The following is a 23443-nucleotide window of genomic DNA, read 5'->3' as shown; positions in this document are numbered from 1 at the left end:
GTTGAATGTCTATTTATATCTCCTTACTCATTCTGTGAATATCTTTCTTTTTCGTGCAAGCCGCAATCCATTTCCACTCCGGTACTGAAGCATACTTCCAAATTTTTCGATTTACCTTCCCACTATACTCCTGATTCTAAGGATTCCTTTTTGAACTCCACAATTTGGCACAATAAAGATGTATTAATCCATATTAGACCCTTTTATTGGAGGACTTGGAGAGACAGGGGTTTGATATGGATTTACCAATTATTTTCAGACTCTGAAATTTTGCCTTTTGTTACGCTCATACACACATTCAACTTACCGACTTCCTTTATTCATGAATACAATATACCTAAACAAGCTGTATTGGAAACTTATTCCCATCTCCCTGACACGCCAGCCACCTCTAACCCTCTTTACTACTGCATGCCCTGTTAATGAACAAACCCAAAGCCTCTGCTATTTACAAACACTTACAAGGCATTGACACTGATAGACAGAAAATGAAAATTGAAGAGGCTTGGGAAAAAGACTTTGTGGTGTGATGGCCACTCTCACTTTGGAAAGGCATCTGGTCCAAAATACTTAAGGCCTCCAGAGCAGCAAATACCACACAAATACTATTTTTTGTTTATAATAGACTTTTATTCACGCCAGCCACTTTAGGTAAGTGATTTTCAGCCAATTCAGACTCATGTTAGACTTGCTCTTGTTTTTCATTTGTCCACAAGTACAAACCTTTTGGAAGCGAGTATGGTCACAAGTTAACTTGATTTATGATACTACATTTCCTTTTTCTGTTATTCATATCTTCCTGGGTAGTCTCTCCTCTATCTGGGATGAGGTTTCACCTAATGCCAAGATTATTGATTTATTGTTAGCGATTGCCTTTCAACAAATTACTTTCAACTGGAAAGACTTCTCAAAGGTTTCATAAAGAGCTTGGTGGTACACTGTTTGCCATAATCATAGGTTGGACACTGCCTTTGTATACCCACCTCAAAAGGCTAAAAAACTTGCTGAATTGTGGTCACCTGTCACAACATTTATTCATAAAAGTGCTAAGAGATGTTCTTTGCCAAAACCGTTTCAGCAAGAGGTTCCCAAATCACCCTGACTTCCCTAGTAGTTCCATAAGTTTCTTTCATATTTCTTAAATGCATATGTGTTTCATTTAATGTACATTCTCTTTTCTTTTGTTTTCTTTTAAGTTTCACTTCTGTATTATTCGTCTAATTCCTTTACTTTCTAAGCAACAAAATTGGAATGTGATGTTGTAAGATTTATAGCGTATACTTTGTATGGTCACCTTGTTTTCTTTTCAATTAAATTATTTGAACTTAAAAAAGGAAACCTCAGAGCTACTTCTATTGAAGATGTGTGAGTGCATGGAAGGTTTCTGCACTGAATTTGTTTAGTCAAGTAAGACTCTGGTTAAAAGCATTGCAATTTTGCAAAAAATTCCCTTCTCTCCATCAGCCTATTTATTACTTACTTCTTTCTTGTGTAGTGGGAGATGGATACCGATGAAGAAGACATTTAATCATTCATATAAATATCTATTTGTGTCAAAGAACGAACCACGTGATATAATTGTTGCCTCCCCCACATAAAATAGACAATTAAAGAGGAACATGCCAATTTACACACAACCACAAATAGTAAAGGATGGTTGCATTTTGAAATCTAAATAAAGCTCACAGTACATATTGGTATTTTTTTCCATTGGTAAGATGTTTAAAGATAAAAACCTTTATTTTAGTACCAGAACATTTGAAGTTAAAATTACTAGCTGTTAGTGCTGCCACCTTTGGAAAATGGTGATCCAGGTTCAAATCCAGGCCTTGACACTTGATTCATAGTGGTTCTGGGCAAATTATTAAGGGCCTGATTAGGAGTTCAGTGGTCTTACCGCCATATCGCCATGGTGGCGGTGCCAAGAAGACCACCATGGTGGTGGTCTCCTACCCACTGTATTAGGCTGTCGCCGCTGGCCCAGCAGCGGTGTTTCTAATGCTGGAGAATATTTTTTCATGTGTGTTGTTGCAGGTATGTATTTTCTTTTGACTGCACAAGTGTTAAATATACACGTATGCATGACACGTAAATAAATATGTAAGGTACGAGTACTTTCCCATTGCGGGGAGTCCGGACCATATGTGCCCAGTCCTGTCAATGGATAAAAAGTGCGGAACAGATTTACCTGGATTCTGGCGCCAACAGGGCCATTTTCTTTGGGGTCAAGCTGCTACTGTGAAGGGGGGCCTTGTAGGAAGAGATCCACATGGCTGACTGGAAGGAAGAACAGGAAATGAGTGAGTTTGCACCCCATTTCCCTTGATTCTGCCGACTCAAAGTAGGCTGTCTCATCTCCACAGTCAGCTTGACGGAAAGCCAACTCGAAAGAGTCAGTTAACGGTGACCACGGCTGTGCCGCCCTCTGGCAGCTGCCTTTCCCCTACCGCCGTTGCGGCAGTCTGCGAATGGCTGGCAGCATTAGTGAGACTCTGGCAGTCTTTTCTTCAACGGACTGCCAACATCCTAATTTGGCGGGCAACGGTGAATCCGGTGCTATTTTGACGGCCGTTCCCTTACAGCCAAACTCATAATCATAATCAAGCCCTTAATCTCTCTGTGCTGAAAATGTGAAATGTAATGTCTATAAAATTTATTTTTTTAACCTCCACTTTATGTACATGATATAGATTGTCTCACAACACTTTGTATAATGTACAGCACTCTTTCAGTGTTTCTTCCTAGACAGGTTTGTGCTACATTCTCTGTTTCTTTTACGGTGACTAACCCATAATGATTTAAACAGTAGAACTTCAAGACTGATGGACATCTTTTTAGTTTCAGAGCACAATGTTCCACCGGCAATATCAACAGTCCCATCCTTGGAGAACTTCAAAATGGATGGATCGCCAGTACCACTGCAGATCACTGTAGCATCAGCCGCAATGTGGAAGGCTTTTCACTTCACAGTCGTACTCCACAGTCATAATTCAGGCTATTTTGTACAGGCGCCACCTTTGTTGTCATTCGGTTTCATAGCAAAGTAATCAACAGACTCGTAACACGTTGAAGCCATCTATTGAAACATATAAGGATTATTGGTTAATTTAAGTGATAATATACATGGGTTTTTGTATACAATACATCAACTTCATGTAAGATCGCGTTAGAATGCAAACGTCATTTATCTTTCAGGATCATGAAAATCAGTTTCACCACTATCAGTGTTCTAGGGTAGGGGCTAATTACTTTGGGGCCCATACAAGGGTAACAAAGGGTACTGTGAATTAAGTAATACATTACAATATATTATCATTATTATATACAAAATGGGGTTTCGGTTAAGTCTGAATTACGTACAATTTCCTATTTGGTTTTCTTGCAGACTAATATTACTAAGCCGTGGTCAGTGGTTCTGGTGCACGTGCATCGACGACAATGCAACTCACCACGGCAGACCATGTCACCAAAGAATTATGACAGCACATAATTGTGAACATATCTATGAGGTTTAAATGTGTTATAACCACATTTTCGACAAGAGAATTCACTCTTAAATCATGCCATGCCTATTTTTTAAAACATTTTATATTGAGTTTAACAACGTAGTCCATTGTACATGTAGCATATTCACTGCAAGGTCACACCTTTCATACAGTATAATAACGACGACTGATATCCAACACACTTAACTGACATGACTAACATTGCTGTGCACCCTCTTGTAAGCTATTGTTTAACAAGTGGTTGCTTTCAGAAAGGAAGGAGAGCTCTCTTTGCCCTTGGCTTAAAAATCTATTTAGCATTTTCTTGGGTTCCAGGAATGAGGCAGTATTTTGGGTTGAGGAGGGCCAATCTATTCAGAGTACCTTCTAACATGCCTGTCATCTTGCCCCAGTAAACCTCTAGTATGAGACAGGGCCACATCATGTGGAAATAGCCAGCATCAAGTGCAGGAGAGCATGGGTAACATCTGTCTGCTTATGGGAACATGAGGCCTATTCTCTTGGGGATCAGGCACGGCCTGTCCAAGAAGAACTGCTGTCATTTGAATTGTGCACTCCTAGAAACTCTAATAGGGTACTGCAGTGCTCTTTCCCATTACCTCAGTGATGTCTACTTCCAGGTCTTAAGTCCATTTTGATCATAATTGACTGAGTTCCCCATCTAGGTCCTCCTGAAAGACCCTGCACAAAAGTTTGATTGCTTTCTTTTTTGACCCTATGCCCAGCATAGCTTGGAGTGTGCAACTCTGATTTGACTCTAATGTGACTGTGTGCCCCCATTGATTTAGCATTGACCCAATAAGTTGTACCATATGTTAGGAATAGTCCTACAAGTATTGAGTATATTTCTTGTGAAGGTTTTCAATACCCCATCTCGTATAGGCCTACAACGTTTGCTATGCTGTATTGCCCGCAGTTCTGTATCTTGCTTTTCATCCGTTTTATCAAGATTCTGAATGGTACATTGGGCGAGTAGACCATGCTGCATCTAAGCTTATTTTTATAATTCACTCAATTCTGCAATATTATGGAGCTATTAAGACTGCGGTGGTCCATTGGACCATCGTAGTCGTGTGGCGGTCTGTGGACTGCCAGATTGGTGGCCCACCCCCCGCATTCCGAATTTGGCAGTTGGACCATCACTGGACAGCTGCAACTGCGAGGGATTCATGATATGGCGGCGGTGTTGCAGCAGTCAGGGAGAGTGATATATTGGCAGTGCTTCTGCAGCACTGCAAAGCATATTACGAGTTGCCTTTTCGCCAGCATTTCCATGGAAGTGAGCACAAGTTCCTGCATGACATGGTGCATTTCTTCCCATGCATGAACGTGCTGCAGCGGTCCCAGGGTGGTGCCTTTCTACGGCTGTGTTTTGAGCCTTAGAAAGGCACCGACATGGGACTGGCGCAGCACCCGCCTGCCCGACCTGGATTCAAGTCGGAATCCAGCGGACAGTGTCACTACTAGTTTGGCGGTCCTCAAGTGGAGCTCTGGCGTGGCACTCCGCAGGAGGACTGCCAAACGTGTAATTAGGCCCCCTGTCTAGGAAAGGCTCTCCAACTTTTTCTGTAGTGAGAGCCACTTCTGATCAATGAAAATCATCATGAAGGCCAAGCAACTCGCTCTTTGTTACCAGACACCACAATGCACTGTTTCATTCGCTTTAAGACAAATGTCCATAGAGCGAAATACTATGAAAAATACATGACTAGGGGCATTATGACATGGCTTCCATTTGTGTCAGTGAGAGTATGTCTATGGGGATATATGAACATGTGTGCGTATGAGTGGAATATATGTGCATGGTTGACTGAGAGCCTGTGGCGTATGTACTTTTGGCACAGGATATGATTTAAGGTGCATAAAAATGTTCTGCAAAAATGTTCATAACATAGAACATTTTTTGCTCTTTAAATTTCGCCCACTTAAAATAATGGCTGTATTTTTCAGTTATAAATATGGCACCATCTCATCCACCCACTGGGATAGTAAAAAATTGAACTTAAGAATTAACTTAATGTTTCACTGTGTTCCATAAAAATCATCATCCAAAACTGCTCCCATTTCAAAGTGTTACATTTACAAACAGCAGGCATCTTTCACCCAGTGGCCATTGACACAGTGCCATATTTATAATAGAAAAATACAGCCATTTGGTTAAGTGGGAGGAATTTAAAGTTAAAAAACATGCTTCATAAAACATTACGACGCAATTGGCCCTATTGACAGTGGAAAAAAACATTAAAACTTAGAGCCTGATTGAGATCATGGAGGTCAGACCGCCAGACCATAGCGCCGATGGTCAGGAGATTCCTGTCAAGCTGGCAGCATCCCGCCCGCCGTATTATAACATGTTATAACATGACAGCTACGAAGGTGGTGGTCTGTCAGCAGCAGCATGCTCAGGCTCACTATATGAGGCTGTGTTGTGAACGTATCTAGGACCCTAATTGTAATGTAATGTAATGTAAAATAAACTTGTAAAGCGCATAAATCACCCGAAGGTCTCAGAGCGCTGGCAGAAAAACCTCAGTGCAGATGGACAGAGTAGGTCTATGGGCTTGCAGCCAAAAAAAGAGTGTTTACGGAACCTTAGATGGTTAGGTTCAATCCTGATCTGGAGGGGAAGGGAATTCCAGGCTACAGGGGTAGTTTTACTGAAGGCCCTATCGCCATTTCTGACTGTGCGTATCCTGGGGATTGTCAGCAGTGACTTGCCAGTAGATCTGAGGGTTCTTAAAGGGAATAATTAAATATTCCCGATTTATGCCCTTATGTGGTCATAACAAATCCTATCCTTATAAAGGCATAAGAATCATATCCATATTTAGTAATAGCGAATGCAGTCCAAATACGGCAAGGCTACTTCCTTAGACTCCTAGAAAGAACAACAAGTTCTTTAAACATACCAAACCTCCAGCAACCCGGGAATCCCCCCTGCTTTTGTTTTGATTTGTCCTAGAACTGCTGCGAGTCCTGAAAGAACTGCCAGTTATTAGTGACATCTCTTATTGACATCTTATATCCAACCTTACGTCAAACACGGCACCTTCCAGGTATAAATATACCAGCGTTTGCCTTAAGCAACACACGGTGGTTTGGAGCAGAGCGGCTATCTACTTACCCGAAGATCAGCTGATGCGAGTGCCGAAGGAAACCGTCCCTTCCATTTGACGCACTGAGAAAGACGCTGTCTTTTCTCCTGCCGAGAAAATCCAGCTCCAGTGTTTCCAGCCACCCTTGCGGGTTACTGGGAGTTCGAGTCCTGAGAACAAGATACAAGACCTTCTTCATTCTAAAACCAAGGTACGGAGCTGATTAGATCTTTAGAGAATTCTTGATTCAGAATCTTGGCAAAACGAACTTAACTTAAACTGCAACTCCCTTACTCCTTCCCACGTACTACACTTAGGTTAGGTACACTGGGGTAGGCGTATTTAGAAGCACCAGTTGAGTACGTTTAGTCAACTTTTATCATTGTATATAATTGTATATATTTTATCCATTTTAATATCATATGGCTCAGAAACCATATCAATGCTTTTACAGTATTATTTCATAATACTCCTTTTACTGTACGCACTTTACTTTATGACAAGTATTGCAATTGTGGCAATTCACTTCTCTTGCATGAGAAAGAAGACTCCTCAATAAATAACAACTTTTATTGAAAACGCCCGTCTCTCTGCACTCTGGTGAAATTAGGCATGCACGATTGACTGAGTGAAATAGCTATCTATTTTTTTCACACGACTCTGGAGATATACTCCTTATTCTGGAGGGAGCAAAGTCGTCATGTTTATGCGGTTGTCAGAAGCTAATCCCTTCTTGTCTAAATCAGGGAAGTTAACTCCTCCCTGTTCATTCGAGAAAGTTTCTAGTGACCTCTGAGCTAGCTGGCATACCTAATTAAGTCTAACATATTCAGTAGAGACCTAGTCAACCTCAGTCCTACGTCTAAACTGCCGTTTATGTTATTCCAATGTGCAGAGCCTATTGGGAATATAGGAACTACACTACATGGCGCCCAACGTTTGGTAAGGCGATAATATAACGCAAGATACTAGAGTAACTCATTCATGCTTTTACACAGACCCCTTTTCCCGTAAAAACTCCAATAGACGTCTGGAGTGGGTGAAAGGTTAATATCCGCCAGAACTTAGTAGGAAGAGGTTCCTATGTATTAGTTTTTGATTTAGTCAACGTTGAAGGATACAGTGTTCCAAAATATTGTGCACCTAATCTTTGTTTCCTTGAAACTTATTCTGCAAACTTTCTGTCAGCAAAATGACAGAGAGTGACGACGAAAGGGATAGAGCTAGACTAGCAGCTCAACTTTTGACAGAAGACACAAGTCTCCAACAAGATGAACCGGATGCAATAATCATCCCGGTCAATATAAGAAAAACCATAACTATAAAACTTATAGAGAATGAGTAACATCAAGAGGTGGTACAATCGTATTTGTGGTAGAGGCACATGAGTATCGGCAGACATGGGTATTCTATTCCTGGATAAATTTTCCAGCAGCACATGCTGAAACACATAAATTCCACTACTACAAAATAGCGGAATCTCTAGAGGATTACTCTCCTTTCAAGGAAGTTTAAATTCCACTAACATACCAAGAGCACCTGCTCTGGTTTAATAGTGCCCTAAAACATCAAAATCACATTACCAGGCTCGGTCCACTAGGTAGACCAGGAGCCACATGGCCGGTTCTAGCCAGCTACACACCACACCCCGACATTGAAACAATGTCAGAAGAGAACTTTTGAGTCCGTTAAAACAACTAATTAAAATACATAGACAATTGATCCAATATGTCATGCGGACTTCAACAGTCCAACCTGTAATTAAAATTCCACAAAATACCCCTCAACAGGGGAACACAAATAAAATTACACCACAGAATATACAATCATGTCTTGGTAAAACACCCACAAAACGGGAACAAATTCCATTCTGGTTAGCTCAAAAAATCACTCAAATAGAGGCAGTATTTCCGGATACTACCCCTCACGAAAAACACAGAATTCTGACTATCTGTCTCCCAATGGGGATCGCACCACATGTGGAGGACTGTGACACTGGGGGCACAGTCTTTGCTTCTATCTACACAAAAACACATGGTGTTCCGTCTATGGTGGTTATACCAGACGTCCTAAGACAGATTCAAAATGAATACAGTCCAGAACCTGCTTTAACTCTGGGTATGAAATTACTGAAAGACTTTAAACAGGTCTCGGCTATATTATTAGCCAACATAAAAGGAGAAGCCGCATGTGTGGCGATCCACCAAAAACTGAAAGAGACGGATATAGCAGACCAACCTTTTGAACTTGCTAAAATAATTGAAAAATCCTATGAAGAATAAGGTAGAGATAGCTTGGGTGGTAAACAAGTAAAACTCCAACTAATTGAAAATCCTGAAAAGACTTTCATTAAAAATAATCTCAATTCTCAAAAGAAGAAGTGGGAGGGTAATAAACAAACCACTCCCAGAGAAAACAATTTCAGTCCAGAGGAAGGTCTCCCCAACGAAGAAATAAATCTCCAGAAGGGGGGCAAGTCTCCACAACGGGAGCCCTCTGAAAAACGATACACCTTAGAGATAGGGACAATTTGAGAAACGCTGACAGATATCAAGATATTGATACACGTCCCTCTCGATCTTTTCAGACTTCCTCAAAGAATTCGGAAAGAAGAGGACGGTCAGAACATAAAGAAGAGCACGTCAAGTCCAAAGGCAAGGAACCTGCTCATCAAAGTTAAAAAAAACAATTTCCCAGAAAGAAGGTAGCCAGTATTAAAATAAAACATGCCGAGAAACCTGAGGACACAACTGAAAAACAGAGAGTGGGCCTAGACAATGCTAGACAGAGCAGCAGAAGTGACCATAGCTCGCAAGATCCTGATGAATCTTCTGGAGACAATGGACACGAATGAATACATTCAAGTGGAAACTGCAGACACTCGAGTGAGTGTGCCCCATAAACTATATGAAATAACTTTACGTATAGAGGAAGATAAAACTTTTGGGAGAATCTATCTAAAGGCTATGATATCCTTTTAGCAGAGAAAGACTGGCCACCAGAGTTTGTCAGGGAGTGCCCACATGGCGTAGAAATGATTATGCCTGCCTTCTCAAATCACATTCCAATTCATAAAAAATACACATTTGCTAGAAAATGGGCAGTGACCCAAGCCCCTGCATTATATAAAAATCATGTAGGATGGGACGAGGATTCTCCTCACCATAAAATCAAGTTAAAAAATCAACCTACTGCACAGAGGCAGTATCCTGTTAAGCAAGAAGCTTAAAAACAAGTAAGAAAACTTTTAGATCAACTTGAATATCAGGGGGTGATTGAAACATGCACCTCACAAATGAACAATCCTTTGTTTCCTCTCTCCAAGCCAGACGATTCATATCGTCTAGTTTTGGACTACAGACACCTAAACTCCTGCTGTAAAACATTTGCAGTACAAAACTCACACAGTGCATCACTAATGAATAACATCGTGTGCAAGAAATATAAAATGACATTAGATATTTCAAATGGTTTCTCCTGTCAAAACATAGCACCTGAAAGCAGATATTTGACCGCTTTCTCCAGCATGGGGACCCAAAAACAATTTTGTTGTCTCCCATAGGGATTCAAGAACAGCCCAGGATTATTTTCAGCCAGGGTAACAGAGTTACTACAAATATATGATGATGATGAGGCATTATCTTATGTCGATGACATCTATCTTGCAGACGATGACCTGGAGACTCACTTGAAAAGAGTGAACACCATAATACTTGGGTTCGCATCTGAAGGGTACAAATTCAACTTTAAAAAATCACGAATTGCCCATCTAACTGTCAGATTTTTAGGATATGAATTATCAAGTGAAGGCAAAAGCCTAGCAGAGAACTTCTTAGAGAAGTGTGCAGTACTCCAAGCCCCAAAAACGCTGAAAAACTTACAATCAATACTAGGTTTCCTGAATTTCGGAAGAACATACATTCTAAATTATGCAGAGAGGGTTAAACCTCTCTACGAACTAATAAAACCTGATTTCAAACCAATTAATTGGTCTCAAAAAAACACAGACATTTTAAGATCATTACAGACAGACATGTTAACTAAAACAAAACTGCAAACACGCGCAAACGAACGCAACCTTGTAATCCGAGTCATCCCAGGAAGATGCGGATTCACATACCTGACCTCTAATGAGGGAGAAACGGTACCAATAGCTTACAAATCACACTTGTACACACAAGCTGAAATGAAATTCAGTTCTACTGAAAAAATTCTAAATGCGGTTCAAACTGCTGTAGCAAAAGAAAGAACCCTAGCCCAAGGGAAAAGGATATCTGTTTTAACAGCAGTATCAGCCCTTGAGGCAGTAACAAGACAAGGCATTCCAAATGCTATAGCTCTAGATCCAAAATGGATACAATGGGAAAATTCTCTTGCTACAGAAGACGTGAAACACGCTTTTGATCCGAAGATGAAAAAACGAGAAAATCTGGAATACGAACATGAATGCCCCCTGTCAATCAAAATTCTACCTCTCCAACAGTACACCTGTGTAATCTACACGGACACATTTGCACAACACTACGTTGTGGAAAAACAGATTTTTCAATGCAGCGTGTGTGATTGTTAAAGGTCGCTGGTGCTTAGGTAAATTCAGACCGATGGTCACTAAAACAGAATCACTCAGAAACTGTACAGCTCAGCGAGCTGAAATAAGATCTTTAAAGATGGCGCTTGAAAATGCCGATCGCGAATTCCCTACACAAATAGTGTGCGATTCGCATTACTGCGTCCGGTCTTACAATAATTCCGCGCAGACCTGGATTAAAAACGGTTACAAAGATGAGACAGGTTCCACAATAAAGCATAAAACAAACTATGGGAACAAGTAGTTCTTTTGCAAAAAGAACTACAAAAGACTCACATGATACATACGCAGAGTCTTCAACGTGATGGCGTTCACGTTGCAGGGAATTTATTGGCTGACAGAGCCACAGCGCCAGCTGATCACTCGGCTTCCGTAGCTACAAAAAAGCGTACGAAAAAACAAATAGATGGCGAAACGCTGCTTGCAGTAAAAGCCTCAATGGAAGGCAATTATGCGGCATTACCTCTAAATTATCCACTCGGAAATACATACATAATTGATGCGAACTCCGTTCCTTTTGCTCAAATCCCTGGAGTGGGGGATAGAGTAATTCCAAACACGAACCGGAGAGTCTTCTTGATACAAGAAGCACACATGGGATTGGGTCTGAGGCACCAAGAGATCCTGAAATCTCTAATAGAATTACAATCACAATACTGGTGGCCGGGGATGACCGTGCAAATTAATAACTTTGCAATGAATTGTCAGGACTGCAACAGAGATCACAGTTGTGAACCGGACCAGACACCTGCCCAGACACCACTATTAGACAGCATTAGGCTATCTATGCGCAGACATCCAGACGGAAAAATGCGATCCCATAATTTATTTATTTATTTTATTTTATTTTAACACTTGTAAAGCGCGAAACGAAGGCCCGTGGGCATCTCGGCGCTGAATAACTGCAATGTTCTGACCAACAAGGGGACCGGGAGATCATTGATTAAAAAGCCAAGTCTTGACGTTTTTTCGGAAAGACCAGAGGGACGGGCTAGTCTTGATCGAGTGAGGCAGTGAGTTCCAGAGTTTTGGAGCTGCCACAAGAAATCTTCTGTCACCCCAGTTGACAGATTTGGTTCGGGGGAACACCAAGCTCAGAGAGCTGGAGGAGCGCAATGCTCTAGAAGGACAGTAAGGAGTGAGGTTCTGGATGAAGAATGCTGGGGCAGTTTTGTGTAGGGCCTTGTAAACCAGGCACAAGGTCTTAAACTCAATCCTCTTCCTCACTGGTAGCCAATGAAGTTGTTTCATGGTGGGTGAAACCGGGTGGAATTTGGGGATTCGCCCTAGGAGCCTGGCGGCCGCGTTCTGAATGGACTGCATTTTAGTTAGCACTCTCTCCTGGGCCCCTAGAAACAGCGCGTTGCAGTAATCTAGGGTGGAAAGCACCAGGGAGCTTACCAGCGTTTTAGCCATGTTTTCAGGTAAGAAGGGCAGGATTTTTTTAATGAGCCTGAGTTTATAAAAGGCTGAAGAAGATATCTGATTAGCGTGTGGGAGGAAGTTCAGACGGTTGTCGAACATCACTCCCAGATTCCTCACTTTGTCAACCGGGACTGGGGGCTGGCCCATAGATGACGGCCACCAGAGGGGGGACCACTCCGGAGAAAGGTTGCCAAAAATTACAACCTCCGATTTGTCGGAGTTTAGCTTCAGACAATTATGAGACATCCAGTTACCAATAGCCGACATGCCTTGATTAAATTGGTTAGCTTTCTGAAGCCCATCATTTTTGACGGCGAGGACCAATTGGGTGTCGTCAGCGTATGAAGTGAGGCTCATCCCGTGTGCCCTGATGACATTGGCAAGGTCCGACACATAAATGTTAAATAGTGTCGGACTAAGGGATGAGCCTTGGGGAACTCCACACGGAAGTGACAATGGGGGAGATTCAAAAGGTCCCACAGTGACGACCTGGGTCCTATTGGCCAGGAAGGAGGCAAGAAGATTTTTGGCATTGCCTTGAATGCCAATACTTTCGACACGGTCGACCAAGATGGTGTGGTCGACCGTGTCAAAGGCCGCCGACAGGTCTAATAGTATCAGGACGGCGGTGCCTCCCGCATCCCGAATTGATCTAATATCATCCGCCGCTTTAACTAAGGCCGTCTCGGTTCCGTGGAAGCGCCGGAACCCGAACTGAGATTCGTCAAGACAGTTGTTATCCTCGATGAAAGCGGAGAGTTGGACATTCATAATTTTTTCCACTATTTTTGCTAAAAGAGGAAGACTGGCGATGGGGCGATAGCTTTTGAGTTCTTCTTTGTCAAGGGTGGGTTTTTTAAGCAACGGCTTAATTAGGGTTTTCTTTAATGTCTCGGGGTAAATGCCAGAGTTGAACATGGAGTTGCAGATATCGGTTATGGAGGGTAAAACTGCATCCATGATTGGTCTCAGGACCTTCAAGGGACAAGGGTCAAGAGCTGATCCCGATTTGATAGTAGATATGATATTTAGTACCTCTGGGCACGAGACCTCGCTAAACTGCGAGAGAATGGGTCCTTCAGGTAGAATGGATGGGCTGTAAGAGAGAGTGATGTTATTGGCGAAGACCCTGTAGATGTCATCAACTTTGTCAAAAAAGAACTTTGACAAAGCGTCACAGAGGGTTTGGGACGGGGGGGGTGTGAGATCCACAGGAGAACCCGCTAGTTGTTTGGTGGTCTCGTATAGACATTTGTTGGAGTTCTGAGCGGTTTCGATTTTGTTGCAATAATACTTTTTTTTTGCTTCCAAGATAAGGTGTTTGTATTTTGCTACCGATTCTTTGTATAGGAGTTTGGCTTCGGGTGTGTAATCCTTACGCCAATTCCTCTCTCTGTTGCGGCATTGTTGCTTTTGGGAACGCAGTTCCTGTGAATACCATGGGGCCGAGGGAGTAGATCTATTGCGTGACCGTTGTTTGACTGGGACCAGATCTTTAGCTGCTGAGCTCACCCAGTCGTGGAATTGGGACATGGCGTTGTTGGGGTCTGAAGATAGCGTGGGGCGGGTATCATTAAGCATGCTTTCCAACCTGCAGACATCTAGATCGTCCCAAGCCAAATAAGGAAGACAGGGATTGTGGCAGGGTTTGTCTACCGGGGAGTCGCCCACTAGAAGTGAGGTCAGTATGAGATGATGGTCTGACCAGGTTACAGGAAGTATGTCTCTGAGTTTAAGGCCCGGGGCATTGGAAAAAATGCCGTCCAGTGAGTGACCTCCGTCGTGCGTGGGGGAATAAACCAGAGGGGATAGACCAAATGTGGACATATCAGCTAAAAACATGGCTGTGTCAGGGTTGTCGGGTACATCAAAATGAAAATTAAAATCACCTAGGATGGTAAAGGAGTTCTCCAACGCAGATGTTTCCAAAAAGGAGCTATGAGCCCTCAGGAAGTCACCTCTGGATCCCGGAGGTCGGTAAAGAAGGATCCCTTTAAAGGTGTACGAAGGGGTCAGTTTTATTGCGAATTCTAACGCTTCGCAAGAAGTCTGGGGAATTGGGGTGTGCCTTACAGTGTATGTGTCACGAGCAATAATAGCGATGCCACCGCCTTTTTTCGCGGTTTGCCTATCCAATCTGTAAGTGGTGAACCCTGCAGGAACGGCTATGACAAGATCCGGATCGGAGGCTTGTCCCATCCAAGTTTCCGTCATAAACAAGATGTCTATTTTATAGTCCTGTATTAGTTCGTAAATGTCCTGGCTGTGTTTGCTCAGCGAGCGGACATTTATGAGCGCAATGGTGTAAGATTCCATAGGAACGTGCTTACCTATCTGAAGAGATGTGCAAATAGGTCGTAGCGTGGCGTGACAGCCCGGGCAGTATGCAGCAAGCTTTATGGCATTGGGATGGAATGTGCAACATAGATGATTGGTAGTGGGGCGTAGAGACCGTAGGTGAGCAGCAGAGTAACGGAGTTGGGGGGTTGGAAGTGATAAACCAGGGGGGGTGGCCCTGGGCCCGAGCCAGGCGCGGACGGGCGCAGACGGGCTTGCCTTTGGCGCGCCTTCGGCGCGCCGCCGGCGCGCCCGCTGCGCCCGCCCGCTGCGCGGTCGGGCGTGTCTGTCATTGATATGCATAGTGGGGCGGGGCGAGAGGAGGGTGGGAGTGTCGCAGAGCAAACCGGGCAGCCTTCCCAAGTCAAGATGGCGCCCAAAGTCAGGCTGATAGCTTCCCAGCGCGATGAAGCGTCGCTGAGGGAAGATAGAGAATCCGAGCCTCGGCAAATTAGTCTTGCCTGGGTGGTGGGGCGGAAATTAAAACAGAACTGTTTAAAATATATACAGGGTTTTAAGAGCGATCAAAACACATTAGCAGTCAATGGTTTCCAAATGCAGAATTTGGAATTAAGACGAGATTCATTTGGATCTGGCCCCAGCGCTCGGTTGACGCCAGAACTGTTATAAAAGATTTGCGAGTCTTTATCGGCACATACGCAATTGGCGTGCTACATTCTGACCAGGGTCCTGCGTTTAGCTCTTGGCCTTACAAGGAGGCCATGGCCAGCATGGGCATTGCATTGCGGTATTCTAGTCCATTCTATCCCGAGGGAAATGCGGTAGTAGAGAGAAAAAAACAGGACATAAAGCAATCTATAACAACGAGGGTATTAGGTTCCGGTGAAAGGTGGGTCAAACATCTAATAAGTGTCCAACGTAGTCTTAATAACGTGCCAAGAAATTCTCTAGGAGGTATCAGTCCGTACAAACTTTTATTTGGTACTAGAATGATCATCCAGGATTTGGATTGTCAGACTTCAGTGGTGAAGCAAAAAACCTTTGATATCAAAGATCGTTTGGCTGTTTTACAGGACTTAAATAAAACAAGAAAAAGTCTGAGTAACGAAAAGCTAAAGCAAACGACCACTGAAGAAAAACCACCTGTCCCAGCAAGACCTGTCTGGATTCCAAAGATTGGGGATCTGGTCAGAGAAAAGATTGCGGTGAAGAAGGAATTTGGGCCTTCTTACAGAAAAGCAGTACCTGTCTTAGCTGTCAGCGGAACAAGATCAGTAGTACTACCGCCCCTTGCTGGTAAAAAGGAGAACCGAGTTGTATCAATCGACCTGGTGAAACCACAACCATGTGGCCAATAATAAGTAGTAGGCCCAGTGGACTCCCAAGAAATAGCAGAAGACCTAATCTTGCTACAATCCAAGAGGGTCAAACTGAAAGACTAATCAGTTTTGATAAACCTGCAGTGAATAAAAAAGGACTATGCAACAAAGCCATGGAACTTGTGCCTCTTGAAACCCAAATTGCAACAGTTTGTCAAGAAACACCAGTCTACAACGATGTAGCCTCGGACTATATAAACGTAACAAAAGAAAATCCAAAGATCAATGGAAATCCGGAAGCAATTCCACCAATTGACAGAACTGCATCTGGCTACTTTATCAACTTTGATGACTTTTCCGATGATCCAAGTGAACATGGAGACAAGCCAGCAACAAAAACTTTCGAAAAGAAAATCACAGAGCTCTTTCATTAACTCAGAGAAACATATCTAACTTCACCATGGATTTATTTATGGATTGTGTTAGGTGTACTTTTCCTCCTTCTATGGCTCATCTTGGTTTTAAGTTTGGGTAGATTTATTGATGGAAAATATAGTACAATGGACACAGCAAGTAAGAACATCAACGTGGTCCTGAAACCACACAGATCCTCTCACATCAAAAAAAGCGAACTATCATCAGTGAACATCACAGCCATCCCTATACCTAGTGGTATAGCATGGGACAAAACTGACTATGAAATCTATGGCCCGGTTGAGCTCTTGAAATATCCACACCAATTTAAGATCTCCTTAAGTGACTTTGTATCACCTAGTACCTTCTCTGATGATTGGGACTTTGAAAATATTTATACTATGATGTCAGATTTAGAAATGTCAGCAAAATTTACAGACCATGATTATTTACAGGGTTCATCGCATTATGAGGAAATGTATTGTTACAATCACTTTGGGCATTATTACCTGCATAAATCTGCTAATCCTAGAAATGTTTTCAGTTATAATCAGTGGGAACATTGTCCAACTCCGCCAAAAGGCAGTGCATAAACAATTTAATTAGAAATTCCCATACTTCTCAGGATTTAATTACACCAATCCAGAAACGTTTTATTACAAGATGTTGAATAAGACAGGGGTGAAAAACATGTTGACAAATACTAAACTGATTTATTCTGAAAAAGTTTATGAAAAAATGTTTACATTAGGTTTTGAATTTTGGAAAAATAACATTGAGACAAAAACCATCTGGAGTACAAAAGAATGGCAGGTACAAGGTCTGGAATCATTATTTAGAGCCTGCATGATCTCAGGACAAATAATGTTCCTGAATGACACCATTCTACAAACAACATGTCTTGGTTTAGCCAAGATAAAAGATTTAAACAACCCGTCTATACCAAAGCCTATGCCTGATAGAAACACCACTACAGATGAGGGGTTAGACGTGTCCTATATTTTAAAACAAAACAGAAAGATTCCTGATTGGAACAAATGGTTGATCTGGCCCACAGACACTAATAACTGTTAAGATAGATTCCTGAACAAAATACAAATTGTAAAAAAAAATTGTAAATTGATACTTGTATAGCACACTACTCACCCGCAAGGTTCTCAAGGCGCTTGTACGAATACCGCTGTGGAACCCATCCTGGCTTTCCCTGTGAGGCGTCCACTCCTGGGCACCCCCAAGGTGGAGGCCAGGCATCCTTAGCGTTCTGGGGGCCGTTGTGGAGATTAAGCAAGCTAGGGGTTTAAACAGAACAGGCCAGACCCAAGATATTCCCAGCGACAACATCCAGGGACAGTTACAACATATAGTCTAGGAAAACTATGCCTCGAATGGCTACAGAGATCCACACTTCCCGAAATTAAGCAACACTTAACTTTACTTAAAGAATGTGCTGACTTGCTAGATTTCATAATGGGACCTCGCAAACAGTGTCGAAAAAGTTTCATATACGCCGGTATATACGCAGCTTACAAGGAAGCTTGGAAAGTAACACAAATTGAAACTGCAGAAAAAATACGAGAAATTGATCGTAATAATTTGGAAAAATCACTTTCTGTAGTGGACAATGGGTTAACGACTCTGTCCTCCAGAATTTATTTACTGGACAGCATTGTATCATCTGCTATTGATATAATAGAACAGGATATGCTAATGTTACAACATGGTCAGTCCCAATTACGTTCTATTGTACAGCTAGGCTGGACGTTACAAAACCTCAGTTCAGGCTACGTGCCATGGCTCAATCAGCACAACGTCATTATTTTCTATCTTTAACCTTACTGATAGACAAATCTCGTTGGCACAAAAAGGAGCAGACTATACGGTGCTGAGCATTGAAAAGCTAGAAAGATTACCATTGACAATGTCAGAAAGACCTGTCTTTGAATGGATAATACATGGCACCATTACTATCCCGATAACAACTTTTCAGTTTCAATACTGCCAAAAGTATATACCAGCAGGCTTGTATGAAAGGTTGGGTAAAGGATACATCAAATCAACCTGGAATTTACCTTATACACATAGATGTTATAGTGAAGGGAAAAAAGACGTATTTCTTAGTGGTAACAATTGTAAAAAATCATTAAGCGGTGCACTTCTGTGTCAAGGTATTAACTTGCATGAAGCCAGTGAAAGTTCACAAAACAACCTTTCATGTCATCTGCAAGGCACCCCTGCTACACAGATAGAGCGCTTTTTCAGACAACTTTCCAACGGTAGCTACGTTATATTAAGTGACCACAGCTGTTGTGGCATGATGCTAGGAAAAGCCTATCTCGTGAGCGTTACTTCCAGGGTCATTTGTTGTATGCAAGTATTGTATCCAAAAATCAATCCAGACATGGAGGCAGCAATATGGCCTTCTGTGAATATCTCTTCTATTCCAATTGATACTTTAAGCAGAATGAAGTCTATTCTTTTACAGACAACTGTGCCTTTAACCTCGTCCAAAGAGACGTATGACCTGCAAGTTGCAAGGACAATTGCAGAGATACATACCCTATTATCGACAAATTGCCCCGTGCATTTCGTAAAAATGTTAAGCAAAATGTTAAACATGTTAGATACCAGTGGCATCGCACATGTATTTAAGACAATTTTTTCTGGACTGTTAGCACCCTTTGAAACAGTTCTGGGCATCTTCCCGAATTTTGTGCATTCCTTTTTCGGTGGCCTGCCTCTTATTTTGGGACTTGTAGCAGGAATTTTATTTTTGTTCCTTCTGCTCCGATATGGCAAGCCAAGTCACAGACAAAACTCAGGCTACGATGGAAGAAACGATCCTAGCAATACGATACAGAGACCGTATCGCTAAGGTCCTCGGATTGGCCCGGCTAAGAGATCTGAATACTACCTGGTTTCTTTCATTCAGACCAATCTGGCAAAAGTGCATCTTACCTGTGCTTCGATGTCTGCTATGCTGAGAAGAATGCGTGTTGGATGTCTGTCTTACACTACCATCAGCAGTACCTATGGATATCGATACTTCGCTCAGTCCGGTAACGACTCATGCAACGTGTTGTCCCCAGCGGCTACCTATTCTGATGACGGCATTCGTTGAGACCTCACCATTACGATTAGGTGGCGGTGAAGTACGAGATGAAAGCAGCACCACACAGGTACAACCTTCCGTGAACAATGCTGATCTAGACACCGATGATGGCAATGCGTCACATATATGCACTGTTTCAACTTTTTCGGAGTTGGCCCTACTTTCACCTACTGTGGTAGACGCATTTTTTGCCGACCTATCTGAAGTAATGTTCTCCCCTAATAACGAGAATAATATTTGAAATAGCGAGCACACAGCGTTTCCTGAACTCTGAATTCGTCCTTCAGTTTTGATAAACAGCACTGCTGAAAACATTTGGAACTATTTTTCCCATGAAAGCGAAATTATTTTTTTCCCAATTTCCAAAATATTTACCTTTTTTTTGGCACATGATACTCTGCTTAAAGTGGAACTATTCTTAGAGAACAGAACTTCTATTTTTAGAGACTCTAGAGACAATATTTTGAAATCAGCCTCTAGCACATGTACAATCTTGTATGGATATGTGATGAAATGGTCTCGACCTTTTTTCTGTATTAAGAGCCATTTCATGAATGTAAATTTCGTGATTCATTCAGTCAACATTCTAAATGAACAAAATTGTATCTGAATGATTCCACTGCTTTAAAACGTACAATATAATACTAATTTTCGCGTATCTATACCATTTCAAATGCATTTGATGTATTTTGGGGTGGGCTGGAAAACACATGCATACTTATATGTTTATATATTGCTTAGTATTTAGTAATGATGGACATTATACGTGGAGTGGTTGTTGTGAACGTATCTAGGACGCTAATTAAATATTCCCGATTTATGCCCTTATGTGGTTATAACAAATCCTATCCTTATAAAGATATAAGAATCATATCCATATTTAGTAATAGCCAATGCAGTCCAAATACAGCAAGGCTACTTCCTTAGACTCCTAGAAAGTACAAAGAGATCTTTAAACATACCAAAACCTCCAGCAACCCCGGAATTCCCCCTGCTTTTGTTTTGATTTGTCCTAGAACTCCTGCGAGTCCTGAAAGAACTGCCAGTTCTTAGTGACATCTCTTATTGACGTCTTATGTCCAACCTTACGTCAAAGACAGCACCTTCCAGGTATAAATATACCAGAGTTTGCCTTAAGCAACACACGGTGGTTTGGAGCAGAGCGGCTATCTACTTACCCGAAGCCCAGCTGAAGCGAGTGCCAAAGGAAGCCGTCCCTCCCTTTTGACGCACTGAGAAAGACGCTGTCTTTTTCTCCTGCCGAGAAAATCCAGCTCCAGTGTTTCCAGTCACCCTTGCGGGTGACTGGGAGATCGAGTCCTGAGAACGAGTTACAAGACCTCCTTCATTTTAAAACCAAGGTACGGAGCTGTTTAGATCTTTAGAGAATTCTTGATACAGAATCTTGGCAAAACTAACTTAACTTAAACTGCAACTCCCGTACTCCTTCCCACGTACTAGGCTTAGGTTAGGTACACTGGGGTAGGCGTATTTAGAAGCACCAGTTGAGTACGTTTAGTCAACTTTTATCATTGAATATAATTGTATATATTTTATCCTTTTAAAGTATCATATGGCTCAGCAACCATATCAATGCTTTTACAGTATTATTTCATAATACTCCTTTTACTGTAAGCACTTTACTTTATGACAAGTATTGCAATTGTGGCAATTCACTTCTCTTGCATGTGAAAGAAGACTGCTCAATAAATAACAACGTTTATTGAAAATGCCCGTCTCTCTATTTCTCTGCACTCTGGTGAAACTAAGCATGCACCATTGACTGAGTGAAATAGCTATCTATTGTTTTCACACAACTCTGGAGATATACTCCTTATTCTGGAGGGAGCAAAGTTGTCATGTTTATGCGGTTGTCAGAAGCTAATCCCTTCTTGTCTAATCAGGGAAGTTAACTCCTCCCTGTTCATTCGAGAAAGTTTCTAGTGACCTCTGAGCTAGCTGGCATACCTAATTAAGTCTAACATATTCAGTAGAGACCTAGTTGACCTCAGTCCTACATCTAAACTGCCGTTTATGTTATTCCAATGCGCAGAGCCTATTGGGAATATAGAAACTACACTACAGCTGAAGGTGATGCTGGAGCAGTGCAGCATTTGCACTGTTGTGTGCGTACTGTTACATGCACTGTGTAATGCATGGCACACAGTGCATGCACAAAAGTGCCAGCAAAGGGGGGCACAACATGTGCCCCCATGAATCCCTTCGCCGGGCTGAAATGCAGGTAAAGGGGCACCAAACAGGGCCCAGACAGGTACCCACCATGAACAGCCCATCAGAAGGTAAGTCATGATCTGCATGGCAGTGTACAGCCACCACAGACCACCGTTGCTCGAAACATGCCCCGTCGGAATCCAGAATTTTGGCGGCGGGGGTGGTCTTGTGAATGGATGGCATTGGTCTGACCGCCAAACTTGTGATCTGGAGGTCGGACCGGTGAGGTTGTGACGATCAATCCGCCACTGATGCTAGCGGGTGATCCAACCACCAGGGTCGTAATGAGGCCCTTAATCTTTCATTAAAAAAATGCTTTCTTCACTTTATGTTTCTCCCACCTAAAAAAATAACTGTCTTTTTCAGTTATAAATATGGCACAGTGTCTACTGGCCCTAGGAGCAAGAAATATTTTATTTGTAAATATGATAATTTGAAATGGGAAAAAAATTAAAAAGTAGAGTTAACAATCATAAAGTTAACTCTTTTTAAAAAAACATTTTATTGAGTTTTACAGTTGCAAAATTAAATATAACAGCATAGCTTTGCAGTGCATGAGTCAAGAAAAACAAGGTAGAAAAGCATCTACATGGTCAAGTAGCCAAGTGCACTTTAAACAAGTCCCATATAACAATAAATACATAATCCGTACAATAGGGAAGAAGTAGGGTAAACAGTTAAGCACATAACAGTTCCTATAATGATGCATTCACATCCTCTATGTCACTGTTGGTTACAATGCTGGTGGGAGCAGGCTGCCCCTCCGATGGGGTGTTATCACCATCCCGCTTCATCATGAGATAGGTTTGGAACGGTAGCCAAATATCCACTGGTCTGCAGGCCGGTGGCTGCAACAATGCATAGGTGACACTGATGGTGGTGCAATATGTCATACTGAGTAGCCAGGTTTGAAGTGTGGGTAAGAACGTGCACGCCTATCGGATGGCAATCTCGCACTTTGCAATTAGAAGCGCAATGGCAACAAAGCGACGCCTAGACCTAGGGAGGTCATGCACGTACCCCAGTAGTGCCAACAGGGGTGATGGTTCAACCTCCATCTCAACCAAATTCAATCAATAAGTCAAGCAAAAAACAAAACAAGATTTTTTTGCTAATTAAATTAACTCGGCAAAAAACTCAACGAAAGAACTATTCAAGACCGTAACTACCCTAGCACACCCAGCCCCCCCTCCTGCCAGGAATTGTGTGATGAAATAGCAAAAATTTTCTTCGACAAAGTTGAGGATATATTTTCTATATTAACTGGCTTAACAATCAAAACCACTTGGGCCCAATCACCAGAACCCATGTCAGTACAAAGCTCTTTACCATTGTTTGACAATTTCAACCCAGTCACCACCATAGAGGATGATAAGCTTCTTATGACAGCAAAATCGGGCTCACCATTTGATCCATGTCCACCTTCAGTATTAAAACTAGCACCCGAGTCAGTTACA

General features: G+C 42.2%; 1 protein-coding gene across 2 annotated transcripts in view; it reads right to left on the bottom strand.

The window, feature by feature from the left end:
• Positions 1 to 206: 206 nt before the first annotated feature.
• Positions 207 to 23443, bottom strand: part of LOC147725449 (uncharacterized) — a 250903-nt gene continuing 227666 nt past the window's right edge. For both annotated transcript variants that reach the window (XM_086964116.1, XM_086964117.1), the window contains one exon: positions 207 to 3076. In XM_086964116.1, coding sequence (XP_086820242.1) covers positions 2996 to 3076 — 81 coding nt within the window. In that variant the 3' untranslated portion in view covers positions 207 to 2995. The remainder of the gene's footprint in view (positions 3077 to 23443) is intronic.

This window comes from Lissotriton vulgaris, chromosome 3_2 (genome assembly GCF_964263255.1).
Source record: "Lissotriton vulgaris chromosome 3_2, aLisVul1.2, whole genome shotgun sequence".
Taxonomy (NCBI): domain Eukaryota; kingdom Metazoa; phylum Chordata; class Amphibia; order Caudata; family Salamandridae; genus Lissotriton; species Lissotriton vulgaris.
Note: the sequence above shows the minus strand (reverse complement) of the source record. Positions and strands in the feature narration are given on the sequence as shown.